Genomic DNA, 12,560 nt, shown 5'->3' with positions numbered 1-12,560 from the left:
TGAAGGCTGTACGGCTCCGATGTCGGAAGACGTACAGCAGAGTATTCTTATTGTAGATTACTGGCCGCTCTGTTGTCAGGGGCCTCTCCAGCATGTCACATACTGCAGTAGTGGCTCTAGCCAGCAGACGGCGCCATTGTATAATGGCAGAAAGAGAAAGCCCTCTAGGAAACCCTGAATCCGAAATTGGATTGCAAAGGGTTAACAAAGCTGAATTCAGAATTTTCCTGGTCCACTATTACCAAACTGCATTCTTAGATGACAGTTACAAAGTTAGAACAGAGGCGTAAGAAAGAAAGTAGAGCTGAACTCCTTTCCAGAGGGCAACCAGCAACATTTTGAAAGCAGTTATATAGAGCATATGAGAGTTGAACACAGTAAGGTAATACCACCAAACTAAAGAAACAAGGAATCCCGAATCAAGCTTTACAACTATGCTTCTCAACTCAAAAGAGATTTAGCATACTCATATGAATGCATATAATGTGCTTACACAAAGGCATGCTGCCTCATATTTAAAGTGTGTAACAGGCTCTTCTAACTTACCTGTTCTCCACAATTAGATAATGGAAAATAGCCACGGTTTCTTTAGGTTGGATATGTAAGAGAGGCAATAAGGCAACTATTATATGGCTGAGAAGAGACCCCAGGTATGCCTGGTCCAGACATCGGACAAACAAGTCCCAGGATCTAAAATAAATCAGAAAAACATAATATATCTAGTTAAGCTCGTAAGCTTTAGTTCCATCTATACAAAACAAGCATGGCGTACTACCTGCAGCAGAGCTCTGGGAAATCATCCTTATATCTCAGCCCAGTCCTCAGGGTGGTCATCATCTTCACTCTTACTGAACTTATGTGTTTCGGTCCCATGAGTTTCATCAGAGAAACCAAACTGTTCAAAGCCTGAGAATAACAAAACATTGTTCATCGTCTTGTATACTGTGGATGATTTGTTTCATGTTTGGAATGTTGACTGATCTACTTCAATGCAGGGTGCTGTAACCTTGGAATCCATTCTCCATTTGGTCCCTGAATCCAAAAACTTGAAGCACCCTCTTAAAAAAATGTTTTTTTCATAAGCTCTAAAAAAAACAAAAACTAACAAAAAGTACTACATATGTCTAAATACTCAGCGGATGATGCCACCATAGCTCAGGAGTAGTTCTGTTTTATTTTCACAGTCCTGTACAGAACTTTTATCTTGATGCAACCAGGGCTTGCTGTGGGTGCAATTACCGACATGAAGGTCTAGAGTAACCATTATTCATTCCCCTCTCACAGACATTGCCCCTCTTTACAGCTGCCTCCATGCCTTAATATAACTCTGTTTTCTGCTGCCAACATTTTCCTGCAGAGGCGGGTGGGAGCGTTAGGGAACGGGCATGTGATCAGAGATGTACTGTACTACAGGGGGGGGAAGAGATAATGGCGTGATCAGAGGCGGTGGGTTCAAACTGAAGAAGATAAACACCAGGAGCATGATTACCTTCACACAGCATCTGAGGTTTGATGGATGCCACTTGGTGGCTTTTGTCACCCATAGACTGCCATTGTAATAAGAAAAGAAAAAAAAAGCAGATTGAGAACGGTCTGCTTTTTCACTGCATACGATAGCGCTGTCTGCTGCACTATTGCATGCTGGGGGAAAAAAATGAAACCCTGACGGAAAACAATCAAAATGTTGGTTGCATGGAGTTGTATAGATCAATTTACCATATGCTTCAGGAGAACAGAGAGGTATTTCACTACAGATTGATCATAATTCGTGATTAAACATAGTTTTCAGAAAGCAAATGAAAACTCTTAGGTCTGAAAGAATATGTCCATGCCCTACTGTTACCGTGAAGACTAATAACGCATGCAGCCGTTTATGTAAATCCTATAAGACTGTATGGAGCAGCACACACTTGCACACTTCACCGCTGCTCTATACAAACTTCATCTAACGCAGGTTGTGAATGCTAAGGGCCCTTTAACACTGAACGATTTTCATTCAGATTATCGCTGGATAGTGCAAAACTAAATCATAATTGTTTACTGTAAACGCTGCCAGGAAATAAACGAATGACAATTTGTTTGGTTATCGTTCCTCATTCAGTTTCGGCAGGCATAAAAACTGAAGGACGATCTGCCTGTGTAAACAGTCATTCATCTATGTAAGACTGCCTGTTTACTGTGAATGGAGGTAAGCGGCCGGCCAGAGGAGATCTGCGCCCCACTCTGCCTCGCTTCACTGAACGATTATTGCTCCTGTGTGAAAGCACAGAAGTAGCAATCGCTAGGATGACTGTTGGGCACTTACGCCCCTGTCAATCGTTCTGTCTAGAAGGACCCTAACTCTTGACACCTGTACTAGCAATCCCCAATGTCTATCCTCTGGATAGGTGATAAATATTTATTGTGGAACCACACCCACCCCCTTTCCTTAAATAACAAGAAAATTTCTTACCATCTTTTTGTCTTCAATGCCAATACTGGAACTCAACAAATGCATATTGAAAAAAGCCAGAATTCCTAATAATTTGGGTTGTAGATAATTAGCCTGCAAAATAAAGCGATGCCTTCTAGGTACTGTTCTTATTGCTTCGAATGTTACATTCCTAAATTCTATCATCATCTCACCATTATCTCTGGTTTCGTAATATTCCTAGGGCCCTGGTAAGGATCATCACTGGAAGCAAAGGAAGCCAAAATTGAGAGTCCATTGAACACCTGCTGGTAATGCTCCCCAAACCGCAGCAGCAGCTCGTTGTGTAGTCCCTGGTAATCTTGTCTAAGCAAACTGCCCAGCTCAATTTCTGTCTCATTCTGTGAATGCAAGACAAGAATGAACAAAAACGTAAAATAAAAAGTGAACAGTCACACATTTACTATTTTTGCTACTGGATACTGGATTTCATTGATCCATATCTGCCTATTGTACAAAATACAGGTGTTGAATAGATTAAAGGAGCATTCCCATCACAGCAAGTGATCGCCTACCAAAGGATAGCTTGCTAATTGGTGGTGGTCGATCGCTGGGACCCCAACCCATTCTGAGATTGCAGCTTTGGCATATCCTGAAGTGTGGGAAGTGGTGAACAGGCATGTGTGCCCCCGTCCTAATCACTTCAATGGAAGCACCTAAGACAGCAGAGTTCAAGCGCTCCGCTATCTCACAGTGAAGTGAATGGGACAAAGGAATGCATGCATGTCCTCGGCTGTCCACACTTTAGGTCACGCAAAAGCTGCAATCTCTACATCAGTCAGGTTGGCCAGTGGTCGGACCACCACCAATGAGCAAGTTAGCTCTTATTCTATAAGTAGTGGATAACTTGCTGAAGTGGGAATGCCTCTTTAAATGAGAGGAAAAATGTTAGGAAACAAGTATAATCCACATACAGTGAAGTTTGCAGGAAGACAAACTAAACTTCGTCAGGTTGAGAATACAGAGAGAGACCCTTTTCGTTACTGCTTCCACTGCTCTTCTTAAGGCCTTGCTCACACATTCCTAGTCCGTGCGATACCGCTGCGGTTTCTCGCAGTGATATTGCAAGGATTTTTTGGGGGGGGGGGGGGGGGGCTTGAAATATAAGCTCTATCCCGAAAAGAAGCCGTAGCTCAAGAAAAAAAAAAAGGAAATAAGCATACATCACCTCTCCCGCGCTGTCCAGGGAGCCGCTGCAGCTTCTTCTCGGTCCCCGACACTGTTTCTCCTTATCATCTTCTGGCCAGGGATTGAAAAATAGGGATTGGTTCAATCAGAATCACAGCCATTCATCGAGCGCTGAATGTGATTGGCTAAGCGTCAGCCAATCACAGCCAGAGCTTTCAGGAGGCAGGGATCTTTCATTTTCAGGCCAGAAGATGATGAAGAGAAACAGTAGCGGGACCCGGGGAGAAGCTGCTGCGGCGTCGGAGAGCGTTTGTAAGGTGATGTATGTGTATCTAGGGCTTAGATTTGGCTTTGACACTAGGATTTGCTACTGTCAAAGTTGCATTGCACTGCACGAAAACCGCGTTTTCAAGCAATGTGATGCAACAGAGAGGAAGGCTCCATAGGGAAACATAGGCTACAAAAGCTCACGAGTCGCAGGCATATCGCCGAACCCGTGAGGTTTTTGCTTCGGGTTGTTGCATGCTACAAAATATCGCATGTGTGAAGTAACCCATAGAAAAGTATGGGCTTCTCATACATGTGATCTGCAACAATACTACAACATTGCGCAACTTTGTCGCCTGTGTGAACGAGGCCTAAACAACAATGGGGGACTAGAGACCCCTTTAGTTACACTTAATTTGCCTTTGGTTGCTATACCTCACACAGTGGAGAAAAATCAGTTGTTATATTATGATGCTGTATACCTTCAAATAGTGAAGTGACTTTTCAAGTGCATCCTTGGTGCAGGAACAGACAAGGTGAGAGAAAATATATTTGAAGTTATTGATCAAGATCTCCCTGCGATTAACATTGAGCTGCTTGGCAATTGTTCTGATTAAACCAGAGGCTACAGGACTGGCTTTGACTGCAAGATATGGAAGCAATAGCTGCAATGTCTTCTGCAAAAGAAATAGAAAGCAACACAAATTACATTTAAATACACTGAATATTTTCATTTGCAATTCTGATACTAAACATGTAAAGGATACAAAAAAACTAACAAATGGGAAGCAAATATTACGCTTACTGTTAAAAAGCGGTTGAGGTCTGGAAAATCAAATACATTGGCAATTTCAGATAAGATTTCCAAGGCTGCTTCCTTGTGATGTGCTGCCTCCTGCTTCTGCATCTCCCTGCTACCTCCTGTTGTGCCAGAGAGCAGAGCTTGCTGGCTTGTGTGCAGCGATTCTACAAGAAACTTCACAAAAAAATATACTAAATCTGTTATCTTTTGATCCATTGTAACAACATCTTATTGAAAGGGGGTTTTCTCACTCAGTATACACGTTCAGCCACTGCTCCATACAACGCCTCACTTCAGCTTTATGGTCTGACAATCAACTAGAGATTGACCCTGGGACCCCCACTGATCTAATCATGAGCCCCAGGTATACAGGTGATTCTGTGCTATTGTAGGGTTTAACAAGTTCCCATTTGTTTGGTTAGACGGGTGATCGCAAGTGAAACATGCAACAACTATCCACCAGAAATGTGATAAATGTATGACAGTTGGACACCCAAAGAGCATTAAAATGGGGGTCGCAAGCCTTTCCACGTTTTCCCCTCACTGCATTAACATATGTGAGGAGGGGTTTGAATAAAGCCGTGATCATGCATGTGCTTTGCCACTTGATTCAAAGTTTATGGGGCTGACGGAGACAGCCGAGTACAGCACTCAGAGGGCACAACCATGACCAACGTTTCATTCAAACTCCTCACATGTGTTTAGTGAGAGGGAACAGGAGGGAAGCTCGGAGACCCCATTCTAGTGATTGGTGTGATCCCAGAGATCTAAGATTTATCAACCCATACAGGGAATAGGCGATACAGGGGTCATCCCACAAAAACATGTAAATTACCAATTAAATGAGAACTTATAAGCAGAGTACATTTTATAAGTAAGGACCCCTTCTCACCATACATATAGGTTTTTTATACTGGCTGAAAAAGTCATGCAAACGCATAGATTTTGCTGCTGCCAGCGATCGGATTTCAGTGTAGGAAGCTCCGGCTACTGGCGTAGATTTGGACAGGAGACAATGTAACAGGTGCAGAAGAGCAAATGGCACTAAGTCTCCCTTAGCGGATCTGAAAGATATAAAATACAAACGGTAAGTGCTAGACAACATGAGTGCACTTAGGATATATACTTTATATTAACTCATAACTGTACTCACCGCCCAATGTCACCAATTGTCAGTATAAGTGAGTCTTTCATTTCGTTATCTCTTGCCAACTTAGCATGGGTATACGCCTCCTTTATTCTACCAACTAACAGCTGCATATCAGAGAAAAGAAAAAAAAAGTAACAATGAAAAATAACAAAAAAGCAAAAAACACAAAATGGTTATGTCACGAGACAAAGAGTGTTATATTTTTAAATTGCCAATTAATGCATATCTAGACAGATGTACTTGTATGAACTAGTGCTTTTCCGAGGAAGAGGAATGTGTCAAAAAATGACACTTTAAATCAAGTTTTTATTTCATATCAGAATTTTGTATGTCACTATGTATGTTTAAAAAAACAAATCCTAAACCCTGTAATTTTTACATTGACCACAAAGCCTAAACATAGTCTGATACTTCCTGTTCTGTAGAGAAACTCAGCAGTCATCTCATTATCATCACAGGTAGGATTACACTGAAAGGTGGCACCTCCATAGCTCACCTCCTCCCCCTCCCTGCCCAATGACTTCTGCAAAGGTCACAGATAGGGATGAGCGAACGTACTTGTTTAGGGCGATTTTGCACTGGAGCACCGCTTTTTCCAAGTAACTGACTACTCGGACAAAAAGATTCGGGCGGCGCCGGGGGTTGCAGAGGGGAGTGGGGGAGGGGGTGGGGAAGAAAGAGAGCTCCCCCCTGTTCCCCACTGATACCCCCTGCTCCACCACGCCGCCCCCCCGAATCTTTTCGTCCGAGTAGTCCGTTACTCTGAAAAAGCGATGCTCGAGTGCAAAATTGCCCTAAACGAGTACGTTCGCTCATATCTAGTCACAGAGCATGCCCAGAACACAGTCTCACAGAAGTCAACAAGTCCTCTTCAGACTACAGCTTCCTACGGTCCCTTTGGGTGCTATAAAACGGCCACCCCTGTAATCATGTACAGGAAACAGAATCAAAATACTTCCCTTTAAATAAACAACCCCCTCTCCCTTTAACAGTTTGAGCATTAGAACTGCCTGAAATTATCCAACACGCTTTTTAAAAAGGAAAAACAAAACATCCAAACCTCATTTAAACTTCCTTCTTCACAGTTTATTGACTCCAAGATATATCTGATGTTTCCACTGAATGCCACTCTGACGTCCTTATCTGGATCTTCCATGAGGTTCAATAAGGCTTCGATCATAGCTCTCAAATCGTCTTCATCTCGCTGGACATTTAGGTATGAAAACAAGTCAGGGATATTCTCTATGAATGCTAGAATAAGAATTCTTTTGTTAGAACAGATGACAAACGCATTTACTAACTATATCATGCAAGCTGGCACATCACGGGTGGAGAGCTCACCCAGTTTCACGCAGCTTGGCATGCTTCTGTCCAAGAGAAAAAGGAAAGGCTTAAAAAAAGAAGCGCTGGTGGCAGAAGGACCAGAGCCAGGAATCAAGTTCAGTCTTAAGCGGCTACAGAGCAGATCACAGTCCACAGCAGGCCCTTTCCCTGGATGCTGCAGCTCCAATGTGATACGAACACCATCTGCTAACTTGGTCATCGCCTGCGCTAGCTCCTTCCTTACAAGCACTGAGTTGTCATTCAAGTGTTCCCTACAAAAGAAGCAATAAAAAAAGAAACTAAACCAGAGGCCACATCATTTTAAGACGCCTTTTCAATTCTCAATATTATTGCCTACTGAACAACTGCTAGAAGGCAGTCACACGTATGAAGATAGAATGGTTTGTTATGCAGGAAGGGAAACTTGCTGAATACCTTGTACAAAAGATAAAATCACGCATGCTTCGTGCCAATTTATTATGTGCTTTAGACACTTTTGCACCTCATCAGACAAGGGGTGTTGCTTATAGGGGTTCTGTCATTAGGGGGGAAAAAAAACAAAAACAATACTTACCTATTCCTCCCCAGGCAGCCTTCCTACCACATCTTCTCCTCCCCGATCTTCTCCTGGCTCCTTCAGTCCCCCTGGCCACCTCACCGCAAGCCGGCCGTATCCTCTTCCTCCTGTGACGTTACGTACATTCTCAGCAGTCTTCTTCCTGCAGGTCAACGTACGCTACATCACTAGTGATATAGCCTTCACTGCCCAGCAGGGAATGCCGAATCCTGTGCCGGGCTATTGCCGAGACTGCGCAATGTCTCGCAGCAATAGTATATAAACTCTTGCGATGAGACAGCGTGCATGTGTAGCTTCTGCAACAGCCCGACACAGGGTTCGTTATTTTCCACTAGGCAGTGAATGCTACATCACCAGTGACGTAGCATACATGGACCTGTAGGAAGCAGAATGATGGCAATGTATGCTTCGTCACTGGAAGAAGGAGATCCGGACGGCTGGAGGTGAGGTGATCCGGGGACTGGAGAAGCCAGGAGAAGATCGGCGGGGAGAGGATGCGGTAAGAAGACTGATGGGGAGGAATAGGTAAGTAGTATTGATTTTTTTTTCCAATGATAAAACCCCTTTAAACAAAGTCATGTGGTTTAAATCTGCCAACAATTTGGCAGGAAAAGAACTGGCCTAAAGTAGACAACCAGGTGGTGTAAGGTAAGACAAAAATGTCAAAAGTAGTGCCAGATTTATCATATAGCACAAGCCACTATGATACATTTGTCCGATCTAGCCTAGCTATAAGGCAGTGTTCCTAAATCTTCCCCAAAGTGTACAATGTTGCTGAACCTCTTTATTCTTACTAATGCGATCTGACTTTACTACCATGATTTACTGTGACAGTTAAAACATTGATCACCCATAGTGAACCTGATTAAACTATAGTTATCTGCAATACTATGTCCAAGCTTAGCAGTTTAAAAGGTTTCTTGCTTTGGACAATCCTCAGCAATCAGCTAATCTCCAGAGGAACTTAAATGAGCAATACGTGGAACAAAATGCATCATTGTGCCATGCAACTTCTAGCAGATGTATAACGAATAGAACAATAAATAGCTATTTACCATTAAATATATTTTTTTAAAAAGTTTCGTGTTTTATGATGATGCTTGTAATGGGAAAGCTGATAGCCAAAGCAATAAAACAGAAATCTGTGTGATCCCTAGAAAACTAAGTGAGCTTCCCAAAACATCAACTACCATACTTACAGCAACGCTTTAGGGACTGGACTATAAGACTTCTGGTCAATGTGCTGCTTGAGTATGGGAAATCCTTTAATGCAGACGGCACGAACTATTTCATCTTGGCTTTGTAATGACCCCTTGTAAATTGCCAACCTCCAATCAGGCATTATATGTTTGGGGTAAAGTGACAGAAGAAATAGACACTTGGACTGAATTACTGGTGCTGCAAAAAATTAAGGAGAAGTAATGTAAGTAGAGTTCACAGATCACATAAGCAATTAGCGATTTGTTTGCATTCAATATAGCAGCTGTGATAACCTGCCCAGACCCGGCCCAGGAAACAGCTCTCTACAATTGGGAGTTACTTCCCCTACAGGTTCCCATGCTACCACTGCCGGGCACCCCAAGATGTTAGCAGGCTGCAGAGCTGGCAGTGCTCCAGACCCAGTAAGAATAACTTAAGGGGTTCAATGCCTCCACTTTATGGATTTTCAGCTTTTGCCAAAAAGTCCCTTTAAATGACTACTTAAGCCACACTAACATCCTTTACTTTATTAGTCACCTGCATGGTTACTTACAGACGTCCTCATGAATCCTGGCGCTTAGTGTTAAAAGGGAAGAATCAAAAGCAGCCATCTTAAAGGAATCATGACTGGAATGGCTGTGAATCCATGGCAAAGAGATCAGTCCACACAAATCCACCAGTGTTTGATCAGGTAAGGGATTTCTCACTAAAAGTAAAATGGATTAGGATGTGGTTTAATATTGTATATATAGGAACATTATCATCTCAAGAGCCCTTAATGATAAAGAATGCAAAATACATAGAATACAATGGGGAAATAATGGGTTTGCTCCTGTCCTCATAGGCCTTTAGGACAGATTTCTAATTTGTAGAACACAGAGGCCAGAATTTGTGTGTGTTGTGTAAATGGACTCTTAAGAATGAACTAAAAAGCAACAGTGTGCTCTTAAGGCGGACTCACACGGGTGTGTTTGCGCACGCCAAATTTGTTCTTGCAATATGCAAAGAATAGAACCATTGGTTTCAAAAGCCTTGTGCTCATTACTCATTTTTGTGCACACAGGGGAAAAAAAACCAAAACAGCACGCTCTATTTTTGTGCGCATCTGCGCACAAAAGTCCCCATGGAAGGTGCGCAAATGCTGCGCAACTTCATGGGAAAAAGAACACATCTGGAACTAATTGGGCTAAATAGCCTTTTAAATTCAGGGAGCATGTAAAACGGCTCTGCAAGCGCAAAAAGTACAGCAATATGTACAAAAACCCCTGCAAAAGTACATCGTCCACTGTGCAAATATGCTGTGCTTATGTGAACCTTTTCTGCGCATACGCCCGTGTAAGCCTGCCCTAAATCTTTTAAGGATGTTTTTGGTTCTTAGAAAAATGTGCTGAACTTTTTGATTATTTTGTTTATTGCCATGGGGGAAAAAAAAATGCAGAAGGAATGTAGTCTCCAGAACCAGTTTTACTAAACTGCTATAGCAACATTTAGCACCGAAAGGGCTAATGCCCACGACCGTTGCGTGATACGCCCGCGGATTTACCCCGTGGTGGTAAATAAAACGTGCCTGCATGCGTTTGTGGAAAAACAAGTGAATTTCCATGGTCTCCATTGATGCTATATTAATGGAGACCTTTTGCGGCGTAAATCCATGGCAAATAGAACATGCCGCAATTCATGCCCTGCTGTGGAAATCCGCAGTAGAATTGGCAGGCAGAAAGCTCTTCGGTTCAATAGAACCTAATAGCTGCGGAATTCACGTACGGATGTCTGTTGTGGGGAACGCGGTAGAAATCCGTCCATGGGCATTCACCCAAAAAGCTTTGCTTTTTGGTTCGGCAGGGAGGTTGTCAGCTGCCCAGACATGAGAACATGTGGTCACATCAGAAAACTAGAAACATGGCAAAACTGTAACAGCGTCATGTATTAGACACAAGACAAGATACATAGAATGACCGATACTGAAAACATTCCAATAAAAGCCCCATATTAGATCTCATTTAGCCTCACCATGTATGTAAATCAAAGCATCAAACACTCGGACAACCTTCTTCAGCACGGGATCTATGCCGTGGAATCCGGAACTAAGAAGCTTCCTGCAGACCGCAAGGACTCGCACAATGTCTTCCAGGCCAACCCAGGAAAGCTGCTGCTTTGCCTCTATACACTGTGCCCTCGCCGTCCCAGGCAGTTCTGATGGATTTGGAGACGCACTGGGAAGAGAACAGAAAACACAGCAGGGATAAAATCTAAAGCCTCCAATCACATCGTTGGGGATGTGCATTTATTGTATACGCCAAAAGCCCTTCCCAACATAAGCCGTGAGGAGTCCATAGACTCCAATAACCAAACATGAGTGTCCCTTCATCATACACCTTACCAGTATCTAGAAGCATACATTTAATTTCCTTTAACTGCATTGGAAAAGCAGAATTAACCACGCTTTTGAATACAAGCGAGTCTTCCCAAAAACATATACCACTCAATGCTCATCTTGACATCCCCAAGGTTTTTTGAAATGACATTTACATTTTAAGGCTTTGGTTACATTGAGGTTTTTGCTTCCATTTTCCTGCTCTGCTATGGGAGGTGGAAAACAGAAACCACCAACCAAACTGATCCATGTCATGGCGGGATCAAGAGGTGCTGAACATACCCCATAGACTACGACAGGGTCCGTTCAGCCATCTGGCACTTTTACAGCACAAGACAGCTATTCTGTCCTTATTGTAACGGGAATGAGCGATGGGGGATCCAAACGGACCCCCTGACACTGATGTGAACAAGGCCAAACAAGGTTGGGTGCCTTTCTACTGTCTATTTGTGTTTACTGTCAAGCTATTAAATAAAAAAACACAGTTCTGGAAGTAATGTAAAGTCTACAGCAATGATTTCTAAATGTATCATGTGGGAACTCCTGAATAAATGCTACCACTCCCAACTCAAAGAAACGTATGGAGGGGAGGGCAATGCAAGCTATAGATGTGCGGTGGCCTTTGCTTTACTGCCATGCCAACCACCTTTGAAGTGCCGTCTGTACTGTAAAAAAGGCCTGTCCTGCTGCTGTCTGATGGGGAACCATGTATCATAATTATGTAAACTAGCTCTACATTGGTGTCACAGTAACCCATCTCTGCATTTCATAGACATATTGGATTCTTTCTTCTTTGCAGAATGAATTGTACTTACATGGCAGAATCACCAGTAGAAATATGAGCCGTGCAAACAGCGGCCAGATGCATTATAACTGTGATGCCTTCCAATGGGCAAACGACTCCATCTTCAGCCATTTCTCCTTCCAATGTGTGCAGGAGAGACGAAAACTTTTGGTTTATGTCTCTCCAGATTGGAATCTTAGACTTCATATCCACCGGGACAGCCCTGTTAATGGTAAATGCCACAGTAAGAGTAATCATAGACAGAAATATATTCTTTGTAGACAACAAACTCAAGCGTAAATCCCATCTTCTTAACAGCAACAAAATATCTTTCCAACCATGATGACCTGGTGCCTTGTTAGCTCCACCATGTACTACATAGTTGTCAATGTATCATCAGATGTCACCAAGCTATTCTCTATGGGGAAGTCTCCTAAACACCTGATGCTTGCAGAGAAAGCAGCAACCCTGCACAGCCAAGAACT

At 42.9% G+C, this 12,560-nt stretch overlaps 1 protein-coding gene across 1 annotated transcript in view; it reads right to left on the bottom strand.

The window, feature by feature from the left end:
• Positions 1-12,560, bottom strand: part of ATR (ATR serine/threonine kinase) — a 73,799-nt gene that overhangs the window by 45,403 nt on the left and 15,836 nt on the right. Inside the window, exons 6-19 of the mRNA XM_066599541.1 lie at positions 12,107-12,298; positions 10,928-11,130; positions 9,471-9,623; positions 8,917-9,115; positions 7,159-7,412; positions 6,878-7,068; positions 5,821-5,921; positions 5,560-5,731; positions 4,671-4,841; positions 4,348-4,542; positions 2,626-2,811; positions 2,453-2,545; positions 776-906; positions 547-690 (exon numbers count right to left, since the gene is read on the bottom strand). Of these exons, the coding sequence (XP_066455638.1) occupies positions 547-690; positions 776-906; positions 2,453-2,545; positions 2,626-2,811; positions 4,348-4,542; positions 4,671-4,841; positions 5,560-5,731; positions 5,821-5,921; positions 6,878-7,068; positions 7,159-7,412; positions 8,917-9,115; positions 9,471-9,623; positions 10,928-11,130; positions 12,107-12,298 (2,385 nt within the window). The remainder of the gene's footprint in view (positions 1-546; positions 691-775; positions 907-2,452; positions 2,546-2,625; positions 2,812-4,347; positions 4,543-4,670; positions 4,842-5,559; positions 5,732-5,820; positions 5,922-6,877; positions 7,069-7,158; positions 7,413-8,916; positions 9,116-9,470; positions 9,624-10,927; positions 11,131-12,106; positions 12,299-12,560) is intronic.

The sequence above is a fragment of the Eleutherodactylus coqui genome, chromosome 1 (assembly GCF_035609145.1).
Source record: "Eleutherodactylus coqui strain aEleCoq1 chromosome 1, aEleCoq1.hap1, whole genome shotgun sequence".
Taxonomy (NCBI): Eukaryota; Metazoa; Chordata; class Amphibia; order Anura; family Eleutherodactylidae; genus Eleutherodactylus; species Eleutherodactylus coqui.
Note: the sequence above shows the minus strand (reverse complement) of the source record. Positions and strands in the feature narration are given on the sequence as shown.